At 39.5% G+C, this 22690-nt stretch overlaps 1 protein-coding gene across 3 annotated transcripts in view; it reads left to right on the plus strand.

The window, feature by feature from the left end:
* The window catches only part of bcas3 (BCAS3 microtubule associated cell migration factor), a 205445-nt gene that overhangs the window by 82322 nt on the left and 100433 nt on the right, over positions 1-22690 (plus strand). For all 3 annotated transcript variants that reach the window (XM_057350698.1, XM_057350699.1, XM_057350700.1), the window contains 3 exons: positions 3326-3426; positions 5187-5383; positions 5795-5892. In XM_057350698.1, the coding sequence (XP_057206681.1) occupies positions 3326-3426; positions 5187-5383; positions 5795-5892 (396 nt within the window). The remainder of the gene's footprint in view (positions 1-3325; positions 3427-5186; positions 5384-5794; positions 5893-22690) is intronic.

Consider the following 22690-nt stretch of genomic DNA (forward strand, 5'->3'; position numbering starts at 1 on the left):
GTGTTGATTAAAAACGTTGTAAATATGGATCTTTTAAAGATACTTTGCTGCTGTGTGACAGAAGTTAATAAAAACATTTAATAAGGCTCTGTCACACAAGTTGTACAGAAAAGTAATTTCCCCCAAAAATGCTGAGTTGTTTTTGGGTAACAACAACCTGCCATACTATAAGTTCATTTGTAACCCAACGGTTAACCTAACCATGGGTCGAAACAATCCAGCATTGTTATAAAAGTTGTCATATTTTAAGGTGTTGATGTTCGTAACAGGGCAACACTGCAAAAACAAAATGGCTAATGAGTTGAATGCATGTGCGCAATATATATACAGTATATATATATACATACTGTACACAAAAAGATCATTGTCATTTATTAGTCAAAACAAACTGAAACAACTAAATAATATGAATAGTCTTATTTATGTTTTTATACCAAAATTCAAGTCAGCACATTCAACTTCTCTCAGAAGTCAGAAATGAATCAAGTATAACATTCCCAAATAAAATCTTGGTTACGCTTTATTTTACAGTGCCCATTTGTTACCGTGTAATTATACATTTAAGTAGGGAGTAATAAAAATTAGCGGTAGGTTTAGGATTAGGGTTTGGTTTAGGGTTAGTTACATGTAATTATGCATAATTTATAGTAAATGCATGTAACGTGTAACAAGGGCATCGTAAAATAAAGTGTTACCAAAATCTTTTTTTCTATTAAGGACTGCAAGTAAATAACTGTAATTGGGCATCTGAATAAAAACTAATAAAGTGCTTTACTAATTTTCTTGCCTGAAAATGAATGGATAGCAATTATATTTTAGCATTAGAAATACTACTGTGACCAGAGCTGTTATACAGTTATTCTGTGGGTTAAAGGTGGAAAAGGTTTGTTCATCGTTAGTCTTTTTTACATTAAAATAAAGTTATTGATGTTAACTACTGTAGAGGTATTTTCAAAAAGAAACCAGGCGTAACGCATGAAATCGAATGTAAATTATGTATTTTAGATGTAACGTATTTTAAGTTTTGGTCATTTGGTCTGGAGTCGTTGGACTGGTTTTGGGATAGTTTTGATTGGCCATTGGGTTGGTTTTGCTTTGAAAGTCTGGCAACCCTGAAGCATACACATACTGGTGGAAACAATAACCAAAATATATATATATAATTTCTATTCTATTTTGTAGAAGGAGCTTAAAATCATATGAAAAAATGATTTAACAGATACAGATGAATTTTTTAATACCTAAACTCCATCCTGCTTAGTAGTCGTGAATCAGTGATCAGTGAATTGTCAGATATTCTGTGGAAGAGTTTTCCTATTCAGGTACCCTAAGTAAATGCATAAGATTTTGGTGTTCAATAAACATATTTAATATAAAAAGAAGTACTGGAGTGAGACTAAAATGAACCACTGACCACCATTGATTCTGTTGCAGGTGTAAACGCACACACCGTTATGCACCTGAACAAACATCATTTAACTGAAAGATCATTTGTACATGGTTAGTGTGTTGGTGGCCAAAGCAAATTTGTAACCAGGTTGTCACTGCAGGTTCATGCGGTCGGTGCTTGTTTCCTGCTCGGATGTTTCGGGCACTCTCAATGGTAGCCGATAACTTGCTCTTAACAGTCCAGCAGGCCTCGACCTCTCAAGCCAGGCCATTATGAAGCCGGTGTAACCTGATCTACAGAGCCAGCTACTGTTCTTATGCTTCAATTATTTATTAGTCAACACTTATTGTTCCCTTGGGCCTTAGGAAGGGGGGGAGGAACATCAGGGAGAGCTCGTGTTTAAGAGGTAACGTGGTCCGGCTCTGTTCAGACCCATCAGAGGTCAGTAAGTCATTTTACGATTTATAGCTGCATAATGGAGCATGCTGGGATAGTGGAGGATGATCTCTAGGAGTGGTGGATTTTTCTCTTTCGAGTGAAGGTGTCGGTGTATCTGTTACTCGCACAGTAGCGATCGTGCCATAAACCTGGCAGGAACAATTCCTCAAGGGTTTCTGAACACCTGGCGTGTGAGCATGCGTGTCTGCAAGACGGCTAGTAAGAAGAGGGAGCGAGAATGACAGTCCCGTGTGTGTGTCTTCCAGATGAGGGCTTGACAACTTTATTATTCGCTGCTGTATTATGTACATGGGTAACAAAAGCATGTGTTTGCCTGGAGGTGGGAAGGAAAACCACTGATTGTGCACATTAGTCTGAATACTTGGCGCCTGCTTAGCGCAGCCTCTGAGTGCTCCATCTGTCTCTGCCTGTGCTGTCTTTATCTGTCTCTTTCTCTCTCCCTCACACATACCTACCCAAACATACACACATTTGATGTTTTTAAAGCTTGTATGTTGAGTGTCTTGCAGTGCAATATGCTTATTACAAAGATTCAACATGGAGCAAACTGAGGTTTAGTGCTTTGCTTAAGGGAACAAGCTTATGGATCAACCTACAAAAAATAGGATTTGAACCTACAACCTTTCAAACACCAGGGCAGAGCTTTAACTAAAGGCGACACCACCTTGCATTATTCGTTACTGTTATCTTAGTAGAGACTGTGTGTTGACAAGCCCGTACCAAGACATTTTATAACATGAAGTAATGACAGACAGATAATTTGTGTCTGTTTTCAGTGTGTTTTGTGACTTAAATAATACTAATGATATATATAATAACTGAATAGCATTAATAAATAAATAACAGTAATTAAAAATAATACATCGTTTTTAAATATATATCTGTTACTAGTGATAGACGGATAATTTCTGTTTTCTTTTTGTGACTTAAATAATAACAAAAATCACAATAATAAATAAACAGCAATAATTAATCATTATAAGTATATTTTTGTAATATCTGTTATTGTCGATCAGTAATGATAGACAGATAATATACTGTTTATCTGATTTCTGTGTTTTTGTGTCTTAAATAATAGTAAATAACAATAATAAATAATACTTTCCAAATGTATTTTTGAATATAAACCTGTTACTGTGTACCAGTATTGATGGACAGTAATATTTGGTTTTTGTGATGTAATTAATAATAGTAAATTACCAAAATTAATATAAATTAATATAATGTATTATTGATAACAACAACTATATGTAATAAAATGATAAGTGTAGCTTCAAATATTTTTTCTATATTTTTTTATTATGTATATAAAACTGTTATGTACAGTATATATACTGTATATGTGGGTTAATATATTTTAAATATATGACACGTTGTTTGAATAAATATTGTAGTGAACAAACACATTGTTATCGGTCGCCCATCTAGTATACTGTATACTGTCGCACCTTAATACTCTTTCTATATCTGCTACAGTGGTACCGCCTGGCAGCCCTGGCCCCATCACTCGGCACGAGTCATACGACAGCCTGGCGTCCGATCACAGCGGTCAGGAGGATGAGGAATGGCTCTCTCAGGTAGAAACCTCCTACATCCTCCATTTGCATTAGCTTAACTTCATCGTTAATATACAACACTCAAGCCACACACGCGTCACACATTTCAGGGAAACACTTTGAGTGGTAATGCATCACCCTGCGATTCTGCTTGAGAGAAGCTATCGGCAGAAGTCATGAATAATTTCTAGCCCCATTATTAACTGTGTTAAGTCTGACCTGACACGGATGCTTTTAGTCCTTTCTTCTGCCGTACTGTTGCCATCCAAACTAAAACAGCATGTGTTATCCACTTGTAAAGAAATAAATATGGTGATTTTGTATTTTGCTTTGAATGTGATTGATTTCATAGGTCATGTATGTTTTATGATACAGTATTCTAAATCATGCAGATGCCGCCAGTCCAGCATGCACGTGTCTAGCAATCCAGGCCTGTGCGTCCCAGCCAAAGGTCTTAAACCTTAAGGTTGTTAATGCACCAGCATTAGTGACAGCATACATCCCGCCTGCCTGTAATGACACCATTAACACTTGCCACGGCAGCTATTGGTTAAACACAGGCTAAACCCTGTTGATGGCTCTATTTATCTGCTTTATATGCGTTCTAGGAACATAACATGAAAAACAGGGTCCTCTCCGAGCTGCGAGCGCAATATGTTGGGCTCAATGCATAGTGCAGTAGGAGTGTAGAGGGGGACAACATCTGGCCTTAGCCCCAGCACTAGTGTCCCATCTGTTTTTCTCAGGGCTGCGTGACACCAATGGTGTTAACTACGGACAAAACACACACACGTGCTGGCCTCATTTATACAGATGTGACAGGAGGAGGACAGAGGAGTTGACCCCACGCCATGCCTTTTCAGAGATGATGATGCTGGGAGGATGGATGGGCTACTCCTCTGTTCCTCCTCATGTCTCACTTGATACTTCGCTATGTTGGCAATGGAATTTCTTTCTGTGCCACATTCATGCGGTCCACTGGGAAGGAAGAGTGGCGTGTGGCTGACACACATGTATGCCCCCTCGTCTCCCATGTGCACACACGTTCTGTTATTCAGACTGACATGGCTGGTCCAAAGCAGACACATGTCTATGTTAGCTTGTGTGGGTGCGTGCGTGTGTGTTAGGGTTTGATGTTATATACAATGTAGGGGTGGGACTGTGTCAGTCAATAATTGTTTATGCCCCATTGTAATTGCGTAGCAATTTTAAAAAATCTAACATTTTCTAGTTTTTAATGGTCTTCTATCAAAATGTAATCATTTTCTGCTGGCAAAATCATTTGGGCCAATATCATAGCCTGTAGTTTCCAGTGATAACGATAATAATAAATCATGGAGATAGAAACCGTTTCATTCATGAATCTGACACAATATAGAAGTCAGGTGTGTTGTGAATGATGTGTCATGTTTAGGTCTGTCAAACTATTAATTGCGATGAATCGCATCCAGAATAAAAATTTGTGTATGCATAGTAATATATGTCTGTATACTGTGCATATTATTTTTGTGCGCATACACATACATGTATACATATTTAGGAAATATTTACATGTATTTATTTCTATTTACCAATCATTTAAATTGTATATAAATGTTAATACATTTTTATATTTGATATTTTTCTTAAATATATCTATGTACGTGTATGTGTTTATAAATACAAAATAATATGCACAGTATACAGAAATATATTACTATGTATACACAAATTTTTATTCCGGATGCGATTCATCGTTTGACAACCCTAGTCATGTTGTCCATATGTCATGTATTTTAAAGGTGGAGATTGTGACCCACACCGGCCCTCACAGAAGACTGTGGATGGGCCCTCAGTTTCAGTTCAAAACCATCCACCCGTCAGGACAGACCACAGTCATCTCTTCCAGCTCCTCTGTACTGCAGTCCCAAGGGCCCAGCGACACCCAGCAGCCTCTGCTTGATTTCGACACGGATGACCTGGACCTCCACAGCCTTAGGTGTCGATGCCAAACATGCATTCACGCACATTTGTGCTGAATTTACTATCCGACTCGCGTTACTAACCACAGCACAGAAATACACTCTCACCACACGTTCTTGGTATATTAATATGCCAGGCAACGATTCTTGTAACTCTAAGCAGCATACGCTTAGAATAATAAACTTGCTTAGCAGAAGCATTGTTTATTAACATTAATGAATGCAATTATTGAACATTAGCGTGTTTTATCGTATTGATGTTGCCACTGTTACACCACAATGATAAAATGACAATGACATGCTTGGTTCACAGCTTAATGTTTTGTTACACATTTCACACACTTGCATTACTGTTTTAGGACATAATAGTAATGTATTGTAGTGGAGCCTGAATTAAAGTCTGTGTATGTCTCATCCTTGTTTTGCAGGATCCAGCCAGTGCGCTCAGAGCCGGTCAGCATGCCTGGGTCCTCTCGTCTGGTGGCCGACCGTAGAGGACAGTCCACAGTTATAGATACTGGCTCGGGTAAGATCATTGGCTAATGTTTTGCTTTCTCAACAGGATGGGGCAGTTTTTAGTGTATGTGTTCAACTTTTGCTCGCAGATTTGTCTCTTCTGAGTCGTTCAAATGCCCTGTTAGGATGCTTAAGGTTGTCAGAATAACAATCACCAGTTTGGTCAGTAAGTGTTTTATGTGGATTAGATTGATGTTGTTTAATGCAGTTACAGTGTTGTAATAGTCCGAAACACGGTCAAGTTTGCACTTCCAAAGACTTTTTTGTTTCATTTCGAGCTTGTGTAGATGAAGAAACAGTCTAAACAAATCAATTTTAGGGACTGAAAGTACACTGCACTGTTTGCTCTTTTGCACTCGCACCGAGTGCTATTTTGCTGCGTGCGCTCGCACGTCCACTGCATGCGTGCCGTAGTCCTTCATGTCTCATTGAAATCAAAGCACATCTGGCCAGCCGCGTTTGCCGAGCTGCGAAACGCGGTTTGTCAGTGGAAGGTACTTTGTGTCGACTGTTGTGATGTTTAGCGCAAGCATCAACCGCATCTCACTGTCAGTAGTTCTCATCTTTAAGATAGCACTGACTCTTAGCCGCGTCTCCGAACGTACCTGCTGTTCTTATGCATCTTGCAAGTTCCCGTCATGAAAACCGTCTCGTCAGCAGCTCCTCCCCTAACCCTCACCTCCAAAAGAAAGAAAGTAACCAGCCTTATCGCACAACACGCACCACTTCCTCGTCGTCTTCACCTCCCCTCTGTCTCTTTCTCTCCTGGCTGTCTGGAGAAGAGCTCCAGGAGTCAGTTTTATGGGCCGATGCTTATCTGTCTGTGTGATTGCTCAGCTCTCAGGGCTTCGAGCAGTGTGGCGCCTCATCTTATCAGCGCTCATCGCTTCGTCTTTGTGCCTTCAAAAGGCTGTGCGGTCCTGTTTGTCCCGCGGAGCGTAGATGCACCTCCACTGCCGTGATCTCTCCCGCTGTCCCTCTTTGGTTCGGGCTGTCCTGATCTGATACCGCTTTACAGGACAGTGTTCTTGTTTTGCTTACTGTTTAGGTTTAAAGACCACATAAAATGAAAAGTGTCTGTTTACTTTCATAATAAATTTAGTTGGTTAGGAGGAAGTTTGTATGGTATCTTGTGATATAACCAAGAACTACTTGAGACTAAAACTTAAGATTCTTAAAGGGATAGTTCACCCAAATATTCTGCCTTCATTTATTCACGCTCATGTTGTTCAAAACATGTACGTGACTCTTTATTCTATAAACACACAAAAGGAGATATTTTGAGAAACGTCTCATTGGTTTTGTGTACATACAATGGAAGTGAATGGGGGCCAGTGTTGTTTGGTTACCAGCGTTCTTCAAACCATACAGGTTTGGAGTGACATGAATGTCAGTTGCGAGCCATGTTTTGTGTCGGGGTGTTGTTTTTATATTGAAAGCTTCCAAGTCACCTATGAGGTTTCGTGAATGTACGATACCGCCTATGTATGCAGCAAGGCCGTTTTGGATCATAACTGTGGTCATTACAAAGAAGTGCGTAAGACAGATCTGCTGAAGGTATCACAGCTTTACTGGATGTTATCTTTTAATAATTGTTTCTCCACGCTGTGTTTGTGTGGCGTCTTGTGTGTGTTATATGCAACCCCTAAGGGAATCGGGGGCTCTGTGTGACCCTCTCTACCGGATACTGACACTAAACCCTTCATAAGCAAAACGCGTCTGCTTGACACACAGTATCAGGAGGCAGTGTCTCAGCTTCCCAAAATCAATCGGACATGTAGCCGGCATTATCGATACACCTATCTGGTCCCCGAAGCGTCACCCCGTCCCACTAGACTACACAGCTTATTGTGTGAGAAAAGACAGCAGGCGCATAATCTTTTTGAACCTATGATAAAGCAAGCAGAAACACAAGTCTCTTTTGATTGTATTTTGTTATGACTCGGTGGCAGAAACACCCTGTCATTTGTTCAGCGAGAGCACTTTTCCTTCCTCGCCCGGTTGTTATGTGTGTGGCGTCGGAGATCGCGAGATGAGCGGGCGACAGTGCGCAGACCTGTTGTGAGTTCGCTATCATGTCCTGGAAGAATCTTTGCTGATAGCTGTAGTGCGTCTTGTATCGGAGGTGAAGACGCATGTTTTTGTTTGTGCTCATCTGTGTGTGTGTTTGTTTGTTCTTGTGGGGTACTGTGAGTAAGCCAGTGTTTAGATTTAACAAAGGACAGACAACAGAGCAACAGATATAAGACGAGACTTTTGCAATGCTGTAGCTTGTAAATTTATTAAATACAATTTTGGTCAAACAACTTCATTATCCATTTACCAAAATATTATATTAATTCATAATCGGAATTAAACATTTTCACTTAGATCCGAATCAGAAAAGCTTTATTGCCAAGTATATTTGCACATACAAGGAATTTGTTTTGGTGACAGGAGCATCCAGAACACAGAAACGGCAACAACAGTACACAGAGACCATAACACAATAGAATACAGTACACAGATGATTTAAATAAGGGCCTATGGGTATACGAAAATAAGAAATACAATACAATAAACATAAGATAAAGATATAGAGAGTAAATCTATGTGTGTATGTAAATATGTACAGTACATGTAAAAAATAAGAATAGACTATTGTAGTACAAGGTATGTGCTACATACTGCAGAATGAAATATAATTTACAGAAAAAGTTGGATATTGCACTTAATTAATATTGCACTTAGTTATTAAATGCACGGTGGGTAAAAAACATTTAACTGTTCAAGAGGTAGATGGCCTGAGGGAAGAAGCTGTTTCTGTGTCTGGTTGTTTTGGTGCTCAGTGCTCTGTAGCGCCGACCAGACGGCAGCATTGTGAAGAGCTGATGGCTATGATGTGAGAGGTCCAGGGTGATTTTCTGAGCCCTTTTGCTCACTCTGGACATATACAGTTCTTGGAGGGTGGGCAGGGGAGCACCAATGATCTTCTCAGCAGTCCGAGCCGTCCTCTGTAGTCTTCTGATGTCTGACTTTGTGGCTGAGCCAAACCAGACAGTGATGGATGTGCAGAGGACAGACTCTATGACTGCGGAGTAAAACTGTTTTAACAGAGTTTGTGGTAGGTTGAACTTCTTCAGCTGATGTAAGAAGCACAACCTCTGCTGGGCTTTTTTAGCAATGGAGCCAATGTGATTGTCCCACTTCAGGTTCTGAGAGATGGTGGTGCCCAGGAACCTGAATGACCTCACTGCTGCACAGTACTGTTCATGATGGTGAGAGGGGGGAGTGCAGGGGGGTTTCTCCTGAAGTCCACAATCGTCTCCACTGTTTTAAGCGTGTTCAGCTCCAAGTTGTTAATACTGCACCAGACAGCCAGCTGCACAACCTCCTGTCTGTACGCAGACTCATCACCATCTAGATTTTAAGGCATATATTGTTTTTTTATTTAACTATAACTTATTTTGTGTCTTGTTTGGGTAAAAACTTTTTTTTGTAAAATAAAGAAATTAAAGAAAGAAAGAAATGAATGAATTTTGTGAGCATATTTCAAAATCCCCAGGTTGCAACAAGATGATTATAAAAATGATTTATTAGTGTGACATTATTTGACTTCAACCAATGAAAAGATTGTAAAGAGCAATTTTATGTTTCAAATAGAGGCAAAAGTTCTGGATTGCAGCTTTTAATGAATTAAATGTAATTCTATTTTTAAATTATTATATTCAAAATATATTAAAATTATAATATATATAATAAATACATTGGTCCAGAATAACTTCCGGTTTCAGTTTTTTAACACTACACAAATGTGTGAACAAAATAAAATCAACAGAACATTTATAACCGCATCAAAATGTAAAAGAAATATCTTTAATATTTCATTATATTATGTAAGATAAAAAAAGAATAATAAATAAACAAATGAAAACTGAAACCGGAAGTGCTTTTGGTATATGTGTATATAAAACTGACTGTATACAGTCACGGGCTAAATGCTGCGTCCGTGAATCTCTGTCAGAATCGGTCAGACAGCGGTCCAGTATTAAGTTCTCTTTCGTGCTTTAATGAACAAAAACACACAAGATTATGCCAGAAAGCCCGTTTTGTCCAGCATTTTCGTTAGCACAGATTTCAACGTGTTAAATAAAATCCAAAAAGAGTTGTGAAAATGGGAAAGTGCATCAGATCTGCGTAGAGAGACAGCTCTTAAAGGGGCTGCATTCTTAAACCTGCTGCTGTGACTCCTGTCATTACAGCTCATTACATTCTTTTAATCAAAGAACAAAAGAAAAGAGCAATTCAATGTGTTTTGGAGCTTTAATTCTGTATTTAATTTAGAATTTAGCATTAAAGACTGTAAAGTGTTTGAGAACTTTATTCAATTTCTGTATATTTCCTATACCTGTTAGGCATGAATTGACAGCACTAAAATATAATATATTATATATATATAAAATAACTATAAAATAGCCATTATCGCATTGCGACTTTAAAACTGCTGTCTCCGATACTCGTCACCTGAGTGTGTCTGCCCTGTGTTTTTATCTAATACCTTCAAACAGCTCTCTAGTCAGGTGCAGAATGTATGCGTTTGTGAGTGAGTGAGTGACAAAACAAAGCCATCTCTGTGTGTTGTAGTATAGTATACTCCTCTGTGCTGGTTATGCCTTGAGGCTAGAAAACCAGGCCTGAGCGCTCCCCTGGTTTCCTCTCCCAGCATGGCTGAGCGCTCAGAGAGCAGGCACCTGGACTCTACTTGCGTCCAGCAGTAATGGATCCTCACCCGTAGTCTGTAATTACCTGGATGGGCATAAAGGTGGCTTGTTGTCGGAGATACTGCGCACATTCAGGCCAGAAGGATCCTGACGCGGTTCGAGGAGGAGCCCGTGCCACATGATCTCTTCCAACAATGAGAGGTGTTTTTGAGACGCCTATAGATAGGGGGACCGTTCCCGTGACCCAGCGCTCTCCTTGCCGCCCTTGCCTGTCTCTTTCAATAGAGGCCCGCCACCTGCCCCGAGCCCCCTCTCCCCCACACTCACTGACTCTATTATTCTGACACTGACCTGGAAGTCCCCACCACAATACAGAGGCTGCCACGGACGCCTGGCCAGATTGGCAGATCTGACTGTGAAAGATGCCATTCTTATCATCAACCTACAGTCTGAGAATCAGAGCTCCAATGCACCTCTCTCTCTCTCTCTCTCTCTCTCTCTCTCTCTCGCTCTCTCTCTCTCTCTCGCTCTCTCTCTCTCGCTCTCTCTGAATTTTAAAGTTTTGACATAATTATAATTATACGTACTGTATAATCCTATTTTATTCTATTCCATTTTATTCTATACTAAATTCAGTTCTGCTTTATTCTTAGAAGACAAAGAAATCTCAAAAAGAGGAAAATTATTACATGAATAGAATACATATAGAGAATACAATGCAACACATGGTATCATTGTGAAAATAGAATTTTATAAAATGATATAGTAATTCAATTAAAATAAAATTAATTAAAGCTATTATATTTTATTTTAGCATTTTCACCCTTTAAAACTGACAAAATTGTTCTCTCGGTTTCTTGGGGGTACACCCTGACATGCTTTTGAAATAGTATTGAAGGAGTTCTGGATTCTCATTGGCTGCTTTTTCTTTATTATATAGTTTAAGTCAACATTTCAAAAACATTGTTTATGTATTTTTAAAGTCATTGAAAAATTCAATAATACAAAAAAAGATGTTAAACAAGACAGTGATGAACTTTAATAGTTTCTCATATGAATTTCTTTCCTCTGTGAAGGTAAAGCATTCAGCATTTGCTCTCTCTTGCGTTATGTTTGTGTCTTGCTTGAAGTCCTCTTTTGGCTGTGAAGACAGAACAGAAAGATTTAAGCAGTTTTTGTAGTGTACAGTAAAATGAACATGCTCATTACTGCTGTGTCTAGTTTTGCATGTGCCTGTGTGTATATCGCAGTTGTTTTGTGTGTTGATTTGTTTAAGTGCCTTCTAACCCAAATATTTGGGGGTTTGCTAACCCTAGAAATATGACTGTTCATGCGTTTTCTTCAGAAAATGTAAAAATCTATTTGTATAGCTGTCACTATGACCCTCTACTGTATGTGAAAACTGAGGGCAGCTTTGTTTGTGTGTGTGTGCGTGCGTGCGTGTGCGTGCGTGCGTGTGTGTGCGTGTGTGTGCGTGTGTGTGTGTGTGTAGTGCCAGAGGCGGGAGCAGCTGCTCTTTAAAGCATCCGAACGGACAGCAATGTGTCAGGCATCTGCTGTGTACTCTCAAAGCTTTTACTTCTGCTGCGAGCAACCATACAGTCCACACATGAACCCATAAACCACTGCTGCTTTGAGTTGTGATTTGAAGAGTCTTTTGGATGGTTTCCAACCACTTTTGTTTGCTTGAACACTCTATCTGTGGCCATGGGGTTTGTGTGTGTTTTAGGGCGTCATCAGGGCACATCTGGTCAAGTGGGGTTAGATGTTGGAGTGTGATCAGGTGACGTGCAGACATTGGCACTTCATGTGCCATTAGGAACCTTATAGCCATCACGGCAAACAGCAGAGAGTGAGCTGTAGGTCCTAAATTCAGTATCCCAATCTCACGTGGCACAGCTTTTGGTAGCATGTAGATTTCCGCATACGTGTTTACAAAACAAACATGAGATTGGCTTTGCTGTGATCAGATAAAGTTGCTTTCCAGTCCATTATAGCACAAACTAGAGCTTGGCCTTTGCTGTTTTTCATTGTTTTTATTGTTCTAAGCTGACTCGAGCGTGTTGAACGATTCAAATCAAATACATCCAAATGCTCGCTGCTAAAAAAACAGTGTGTGTCATGACTCGTGCGTCTTCTAAAAACTTCAACCTCGTGTTTATCTAGGGTGCCTGAAGTCATTCTGTACTGTTGAAATAGGGACAGATAAGGTTAAAGGGACAGTTCACCCAAAAATGAAAATTCTGTCATCATTTACTCACCCTAATGTCTCTATGACTTAGTTTTTTTGTGCAGAACACAAAAGAAAACATTTTAAAGAATGTTGGTAACCAAACAACATTGGCCCTCATTGACTTCAATTGTATGGCACAAAACCACGGAGACATTTCTGAAAAGATAGAAAGTCATACAGATTTTAAACGACACAAGGGTGAACAAATGATAAATGACTGAATTTTTATTTTTGGGTGAACTATCTTTTTCCATTTTGAGTCATCTATATTCATGGATAGTCCTTTGGCAGGTGTGACAATCATTTTGAAACCTGTGCATCTCATGGTCCTAAAATGCTTCCCATTCCTCTCACAGCAGTTAGGACGCCTCAGCCCGTGAAAGTACATACTTGCTTGAGGCACAGTGTGTTCTGTCTCCATCTTCCCCGCTGTGTATTTTTGTTGTTGCGTGTGCGTGCTTGCCATGCTGCAAAAAAGCACATCTCTTCGTGTCGGTCCCGCTGTCCCTGCCTGCCTCATCCGAGCGTACAGGGGGTACAAAGTGGGCCCACAATTAAAAGCTAAGAACAAAAGCTCTCTGTACAGAAGTGTTGGCCTCAGCGACTTTGCATATGCCTGTCGCTCCCAGCACACCCCTGGAGACGCTAATGAAGTCTGACAACGTCTCCGTACGAGGCTGCATTATCTTCTCCCAGCATGCACTTTCACTCCATAATGTATCGATCGGGCAGCTGCGATGGTGTTTTTTACACCTCAGAGCCGGCGCCTGTACGCCACTTCATTGAGTCGTTGCGCCAAGCGTTCGGCGGCAAGCAGAAAGAGCTGTTAAAAATGAATAGCGGATGAAAATTGAGAAAGCATTCCATCAAAGCCCAACTCTTCCTCGGCGCTTTTAAGATGGGAGACAGCATGTCTGTCGCATTTGTTTTGCATTTTAAACAGCCGAGTGTGTGCGCTTAATGTTTGTTTATATTTCTCACATTTCGCAGTAATGTTTAGAGATTTATTACAAGGTTGTATATGTTAACGCAGTAGTTTACATGAACTAACAATAAATTATACTTTTGCAGCATTTTTTACTTTAGTTTATGCATAGATTTACACCGTTAAAAGTTGTATACAGCAGCATTAGTCATTGTGTTATGAACCAACATTTTTATTATAAAATCTTGAATTATAACCTAATTTTTTATGATATATTAATATATACAACTTTTATGTTTTTGAATGATAAAATATTTAACTATAACCTATTTTTATTATTTGTTAATATATACAAATGTTGTGTATTTTTGTGCATGTTTTTATTATAAAATATTTAATTGTAACCTAATTCTGTATTATATATTAATATATACAAGTTTGTGTATTTCTGTGTATTTTATATGATCAAATATTTAATTATAACCAAATTTTTTATTATACATTAATATATACAACTTTTGTGTATTTTTGTGCATTTATTATTACAGAAGTAAAGTTTAAGTATAAGTCTTTTTTTAATACTTATTGTCATTTCTTCAACTATTGAACAGGATAAGTACAATTTCGTTTGCATCCCAAATGTGATATTGACCTCATTTTTATCCAGAGTGGGCGTGTTTTATGTGTGTGTGTCCGGGTGCGCGCGTATGTGTGTGGAATGAGCTGCTGTTGAAGGATGACTGGAGGGCTGTTGACAGATGTGAGAGGAGAGTTCCTCTCCTGGAGGTGAGGTAATGTGACATGGTCAGATTGTCCTGGACAGCCCCTCCCTTCTCCAGGTGTGGAGGTGAGGTGCTGCGGGTCATTTCCTGTGCAGATGAGTTTCAGTGTGGGAAGATGATTTGAACTCACCTGCCCACAGAGCCATCCTTTGTTTATTCATTTAGCGCCGCAGATTAACCCCGGCCGGCGGGCCTTCCTGGAAACCGAATCCACGAGACAGTGAAGAGGTGAGGAGCCTCTGCCTCTCGCTCTCCTCACCTGAAAATAAACGTCTGGTCATTTAGCCCTGTGTGTTTCCAATCAGCCAGGAACGTCTGAAATGTCTGGGATAGAATCTGCCAGAGCTTCCTCTAAGTGAACCCTAAGAGATATGCGGTTCTGACCGCTCATGCATTACTGTTTAACATAGCTGAAAATCAGACGATTATTTAAATGAGTCTTTTTAGGGTTTACTGCCATCGCCAGTTACTTAAAGGGACAGTTCACCAAAAAATTAAAATTCTTTCATCCTTTACTCACCCTCATTTAAAACCTGTATGACTTTATTTCTTCTTCAGAACACAAAAGAAGATATTTTGAGAAATGTCTCGGTGGTTTTGTGTCCATACAATGAAAGTCAATGGAGGCCAATGTTGTTTGGTTACCAACTTTCTTCAAAATATCTTCTGTTGTGTTCTGTGGAAAGAGACAATCATACAGGTTTAAAATGACATGCGGGTGAGTAAATGATGAAAGAGCGTTCATTTTTTGGTGGACTTTCTCTTTAACAATTACACTTATGGTGATGAGTTTTGCATGAGCGAGTCCTCACTCACGTTTCTTCAGAAAACGTAAGCATGCTGTTTATTAGACATTCTGTCTGGCCTGTCCTTTTTCTTTTCCATATGTCCGTTCTGTGTTGTTCTCACTGAGCTGAGGTGCGCTGGCATCATCGGCAGAGAGAGCAGGCGAGGCAGAAAGTGCACACCTCACCCGTTTGATTCACAATCTGTTTTGGCAGGCCAGGCAAGCAGGAGATGCTTCTTCGGACAGTTTTCTTAGTGAGCTTTTCTGTTCTTTTTGTCTTAGGTTTTTGTTCTGTGGTCTAAATTAAGTCAGATTTGTTTGAAACATTTGTGTGTCAGCATTGGTGTGTGTAGCTACAGAGGAGAGAAGTTTGCTGTCCGCTGCTGTTCAGACTTCAGAAGACTCTGTGCCTCCCTTTCCCTCGGGAATGTTATCAGTAGAACAGGAAGCACGAGTTATCACATTCTTGCTCCGCACGCCTTTAGAAGAATCCATTAATTTGACGACAAGAGCGCAGGACCAGATGTGAAAATCTCGCTTGATTTGAACTTTGCCCAGATCTTATCACGGTAATTTATACCTCATTGTCTCAGTACAGGGCTGGAAAGCATCATTTCCAGATCATTCTAATGCGTTTCTTTCCCCGCACCCTCCCCTCCTTGTTTAAGAGGCATAGAGAACGCAAGTTCGTGTGAAATTATGAAAAATGCTTTCATTAATATTCCTCCTGCTCTCCGGAACGGACTCCGCATGTGGACTGTCCTCCCTTCCGTGCGCCCCCGTGCGTAACGCTATTCAAACAAACTCGAAATGCGTCCCTCCTCGGGCCACAGGGCCCGTTGCCAGCTACACCCGTGCTCCTTGAATTCCTGCACACGTCAGTGTGAACTGTCTGTGCATGGAGACGCGCTCACCAGGATGAGAGGAGCGTGTTGCCACGTACATATGTTTTGCTGACTGACTGACGTCCACTGCGGTCAAACAAATGCACCTCTCTTGTTAGAGCCACTGCTGTGCCAGTATTGAACCCATTCGGTTGCGTTTAACTTTGCCAGCCGTAACGAAGTCACATGGGAGCGGAAATGTATTCAGGAGCGGCGAAACACGCAAAGCGGTCTTTCCCAGAAACATGTGTTTCCAATGAACTCCCCAAACTGCTCGCATGTAAGCGGTGCTCAGGCGTACAGAATAATTTATTCTGCTCTTGATAGACTTGTCATATTAATTATAGCCCCGTCAAGAAAAGCTGGCTGGCAGGTTGGAGTCACCTCAGTTATTTTTGGAAGCCTTGAGAAGGTAGCGCACTCTTTCTTTGCCTGACTTGTGGAAATGGTTTAGCAGTCAACACTCGGTCTGGACTGTGTACTGCACTCCTGTACAACCAATGCCTTTGAAGTCACGCTTGAACCCCCTCGGCTCCAGTGAAGGTCTCAGGCCGCTTTCTTGTCGTGCGGGGCTGGAGTGCACAAGCATTAATGTGAACCCACCGGCAATGCAAATGTGCTCGCGCTCTTGCGCTGTTCATTTAGATTAGATTACGTTCAACTTCGTTTTCACTGTGCACAGTTCAAGGACAGAGCCAATGAAATAAAGTTAATCTTATCAGAAGTGCAGAAATAGTATGAATATCGCAGTATGAATGTGTTATGTTGTTGTATTTTGTTATTTTTCATAATTTTAATACATATATTCATATTTTTCCTACATATTGCAAAAACAGTAACACAATAATAGTAATCTCATTAAAAATATTAAATTGCACAAATGTAACTACAAATGTGGTGGTGTAACTGAAAAAAAAATCCAAAATCAATCAAAACATGTTTATTTTTATTTCAGCATATTCACTGTAGTCACCCTTTGCCAAAATATAATTTAAATATGTATATTATATGTATTTATATTCTATTGGAACTTTAGATGTGATGTATAACAATAGATTGGAACTTGAAATTTGTTTAAAAAGCATCTTCATGTGAGACCTTTTCAAACAATATGCAATATTTAAGTATTTAAACATTCATTATATTTAGCTATTTGGTCATTCATCTTAAAAAAATGTAAATAAAATTGTGGTTTTGTAATAAAACAAACAAATATGTTGGTACAGTTATATTTAGTCTACAAAATTAGTTTTAAAGCTTACCACTTCCATACTGTATAGTAGGCTAAATTAAGTATGAGTCATGAATAGTATGTCCTAAACCTCGGTATGCAAAAAACAGTAGGCGAGAAATAACCGGAGGGTCTACTGCTTCATCCGATATTTGTGAATGTGCATTGGATGGACACTACTCTATCCCATGATGACACGGGAGCAGAGCAATGGTCAAATTTCAAAAGTAAATTAAATAAAAAATAGCAGAAAACTTTCAGACGGATGTCCGTTTTCAAATCTAAGTACCGATAAATTAATTTCTTGTGACTAAACATACATACAAGAACATACAGGTCACATGACAATAAAACATGGTGGATGCAGTATTCGAAATGTATTCATACTACTCCCACTCATACTACATAGAACGTACTTTTTTAACAATTGATAGGTATTTACTTATTTATATTCAGTACGTACCGTCGCAGTATGCCCTTTCGGATGCGGCTACTATCATGTTTTTGAGAAAAATGTGAAGTTATAAGAAAGTAGAGACCAAATGACAAGGAGTATTAGACTGAGAAGTGACATTTAGTTATGTATTACTCTTGGAAGCAATGTTTAATGCAAGGTACTGTTTGTGCCAGCCAGGCTTATTTTCGCTGGCATCTCCAAAACCCCCCTGGTGCTGCTGGTGCCACTCAACTACTAAAGGAGGTCAAAGATGCACCTCAATTGTCTTTAGCAGTTGTTAGATACAGTAATGAAACCAGTCCCTGAGTCTGAAGCCTTGGGCAGAGAGTGCGTCTCTCCACACTTGTCGCCCCAAACTGAGTGCTAAGCGGAACATAATCCAGTAAACTATTTGGAGTAAACACAACACTGACCCCCACAGCCAATCAGAAAATAGAAAGAAGAAAACATCGAGGGACTTTGAGCAAAAGATGTCAAAACAGTTGTGGGTCAAGCTGTACAAATGCGTATAAATGATTCTTATTCTATTTCTACCAGCAAAGCGTCAGCTGGAACATCTAATGCATCGTCCTGCCTGCAGTCTTTTTGGTTTTAGCTTTATTTATGCATCCATTTGTTCATGTGCAACGCAGTCACTGTGATCAGGAAAAAACGTTGTCTAGGCACTGTCTTGCGATGACCCCTGGAAATATTTCCAGTGAGGTTTTGTTGTGAATTCTAGTCAACACAATGACACGAATTAAGCGGCGAGCATTTAGAGTCATTTTAATAAATTAGCTCCACATGTTCCTCTCGCAGAATTTATACACATTCAAGTGCCATACCAACATCTGTAGGTTCGTCTCCAGGATCAACACCTTCTGCCCAAATGACGTAGATTCTTATTGTTGTTGTCTGTACTGTACAATCCCAGATTTAGCCTCTTCACTTTCATAGTCCTGGAGGATAAACAAAGAAGAATGAGTTTTGTTCCAATGCCAGTCACAGTGTTATTAAGAATTTTTAAAGCATGTTGTTTTGCAAACTCTAACATTTTATCTATGTAGATTCATTTAAATGTATATTTGTAAAATTATGGAACATTTTTAGAAAATTCACAAAAACTCAGAAAGTCTTCACAAACCATCCATTTCGCATAATCATTCATCACTCTAGAAAAATGCAGATAGCCCCCATGCTTATTTGCACGTTTCATAAAATGTACTCAACTTACCATGAATGCCCTTCAAGTTTGCCAAGGCTACTTTTGTAAACCTGCAAGCCAGCAAACCAACTTAAACCCATTGCGATTCTTCCCAGTGCCATTTTTGGTTTCTGGACTATTTTAAAAGCAAGCACTGAAAATGATGATGCTGGAGTGATTGTAAACAAGTGACATGATAGAAAACAGCTGTTAAATTGCTGCAAATTTAAATATACAAAAAAATACCGCTTCCCATTTTATTTAGCAGTAAACCATTTCTTCCATATTGATTCAGTCATGTAATTTAGTGAAAAGTGATAATTGTAATGCAGGTTTTACTATTTTATAACGTTTTAATTCCTAGATGTGTGACCAGATCTCGTGCCACAAGATCTCACGAGATTTAAACGTGACAAGATTTCTCGTCAAGGTGGAAAGCTGTTTCGTGCTATCAGCATGGTGGAGTTTGAGATTGTTGAGAGAACAAAGATTTTATCAAGCTTAACAAATTCTGAAAAAAAAACATGAAATTAGTCAGTAATTTACAATTTAAGTAAGGGTACATTTTAAAGGGTGTTTTTCCCCCCAACAAAAAAACAAATTGTCATAATTTACTCGCCCTCATGTCACTCCAAATCCATAATAATTTCTCTCCACTGACAGTTCGTGCAGATACCACTTTGACCCTTAAAAGTTGAGGAGATTGTAAAACTATTTTATATGAATTATTCAGATTAGTCAATATTTGTCTACAAACTTCCCAAGTTTTGAGATAAACAAAACATGCTCTTATATAGTACAAAGGTTTTTTTTCATTTTGTGGAAGTCATTGGGTTCCCAAAACTGTTACTTCTTGACCCATCCATTAATACTGGTCAACGAGAAAAAGGTTTAGTTTATGAACACCACGAAAATGATAGCTACCTACGTATTAGCTTTATTTCCGCTTAAATTGTATGCAAAAAAAACCCTCATACAATTGAACTAATTGGATCTGGCTTGTTGTGCAGCTAGTAATATTTAAACCATAAACGTATCATTTATTTCAATAAATCTAATAGTTTTCACAATTAACAGATTTATATTGAATCTAAGCAATCTGACTTCATACGTTTTGAAAAAATAATCATTTAAATAAAATCAAAAGGATACAAATACTTAATTACAAACTCTGCCATGATTCATTTTTTTTGTGTCGTTTTTGGAAGAGAGTGAACTTGCTGTTTCTCATAATCTATAATAATGTCATTTTCTTTTTTTGTCTGGGGGTGAGAAACGTCAGAAGTCCACCCTCCAACTTGCTCAGGCAGCTGGGCAGGAAAATCAGGATACAATTTGGCACTTAAGAGACTAAACGATTTCCTTCTCGCTGATGATTTCTACTGGGAAATGTGTCCGCGCACTGAAAATTACATCCGGGAGAATGTTTATGTAGCTTTTTTTTACCAATTTCAAATGAATGAATATTCTTCTAACCTTTAACACGCTACACAATGCCTCTCTCTCTCTCTTTACACCCATTAACCCCCTTTCCTAGCTGTGAGCTCCGCTGGCATTTTACACAACTCTGTCACCGCTTTCTTGGCACATGCCTTTTCTTCAGGAAGTTGGCAATAGTCCCATAGAAAACTCTGAAAATGTGGCCTTTAAAGAGCACTTTTTTCTAACGTTGTGCCTGAGATTCATCACGCTGAGCTCTGTCACCCCAGCCCTTTGCAGATGTAAACAGAGCGCATTGCTTATTCTTTTATTTTGGCGTCTCGCACCCAATTGCACCAACTTTTAACCCCTCTGGCATTTTAAAGCAGTCTGCAGGGAAACCTGAGCTCTGTCTCAGACCCTCGTTCAGTAAAACCAAACTGCGCCCGTGAAGGTATTTGAAGTTGCATTTTGTTCCACTATACCAGTTATACATAATGAAGTTTTTGCTCTCAGACTAGGCCCTCCACCTAGAACTCCAGCTCTTTCTCACATTGTTTTTGTTTCCTGTTCCTCTCTTTTTCCTCTCCATTCATCATAAAACTCCAGTTGTACACATCCAACTGCAGAACACCGCAACCCGCTGTCTGGAAACAAAGAATTTAAGGTCTAAACCATTGGGCTGTTAAAGCTTTTAACAGGGCTGACAGGAAAGACGCAGATAAACTGAAGTCTTGTGTGAAAGATTCTTACCCGTCTTGTCTACCTCAGACTGATCACACGGTTTCCGGATCTTTGATTTTCTTTTTAAATCATTGTGCAATTAGGGCTTTGTGGTCCTAATGTGAAGCAGTTGAGGTTCTGGGCTGAGTTTTCTCAGATTTCTGATTCATTTGCTATAAATAAGCCCAGGGGGAGCCAGAGGTGTTGGGTCACTTACTGTAATGGCTGAGGAAATGGAGGAATGCTTGAAGAATGACTTCACTTTTTTTACATTTTTTGTTAAAGTCCTTCACACAACACTTTTAAAAACACAGGCACAAGCAATTACTGCTATTTGTAAGCATCACTGTTACTATTACACTTGCTCATGCTTTGGATTAGAGATTTTTAGAGATCAAACCCCCAACACTACGGAGCCTAGGAACTTTAAAGGGATACTTCACCCAAAAAGGACAATTCTGTCATCATTTACTCACTTTCGAGTTGTTCCAAATCTGTGTACATTTCTTTGTTCTGATGAACACAGAGAAAGATATTTGGAAGAATGCTTGTAACCAAACTGTTCTTGGCCACCATTAACTACCATAGTATAAAAAAAGACTTTATCTTTTTTTTCTGTTGAACACAAAAGAAGACATTTTGAAGAATGTAGGACAGCAAACAGTTCTGGGACGCTTTTGACTACCATTGTATTTTTTCCTACTATGGTGAAAATGTGAGAGCCGCTGTAGTGCTTCGAACGGGAGGGAGAGGGGTGGAGTGAGCCATGGTTACAATTTGCAACCTCACCACTAGATGTCGCTACATTTCATACACTGGACCTTTAATATTTTAATATCGGAAGCAAGGAATTGCATTATTGCTGTGTAAAGCGTGACTGTGTGTGTGTCGTTGAGTGTGCGTGCATGTTTGTGTGTTTTTCTCCTGTGGGCTTTGAGAAATTCCCAGTGGAGCATTTGGTCTGTGCATTTCAGACATATGGAAGTCAGCACGGCCTCAGTCCCCTCACAACAGGCTAGTGCTTTCACTTGATTATATTATCTGTAAAACATTTTTCGTTTTTTCCTTCAGCGCTTTTAAAAGGGGGTGCGGTATGTGACCCTTTCTCTGCTGAGAGGTCAAGTGGTGATTGCTGATGTTGTCTGCTCTAAACACATGTTTAGCCCCGCGCCGCTCGCCCGGTTCCCCAAAAGGTTTGGTAACCATTAAGTTACTTCCTAAGTCAGTTCCGGAGTCAGGCCTCTGTGGACTGGGCATGAGGAGAACTGTGAACCTGTGTGTGTTTAGGAGTGTGTGGGTGTTGAGCATATTTGTTTGTTTGTCCTGCTTTTTTGTAGTTGCACAGAACAACATTAATGTTTGTTTTATATGTTTATAGGAACACGTTCGTCTGCTTGGACGTTCAGCCACTTATTCTTTTTACACAGCTGAATATGTGTCTGGCGTCCGTGTGAGACGTGGCATAGCTCACGCGATCCTGCCCC

The sequence above is a fragment of the Triplophysa rosa genome, linkage group LG14 (genome assembly GCF_024868665.1).
Source record: "Triplophysa rosa linkage group LG14, Trosa_1v2, whole genome shotgun sequence".
Classification (NCBI taxonomy): Eukaryota; Metazoa; Chordata; class Actinopteri; order Cypriniformes; family Nemacheilidae; genus Triplophysa; species Triplophysa rosa.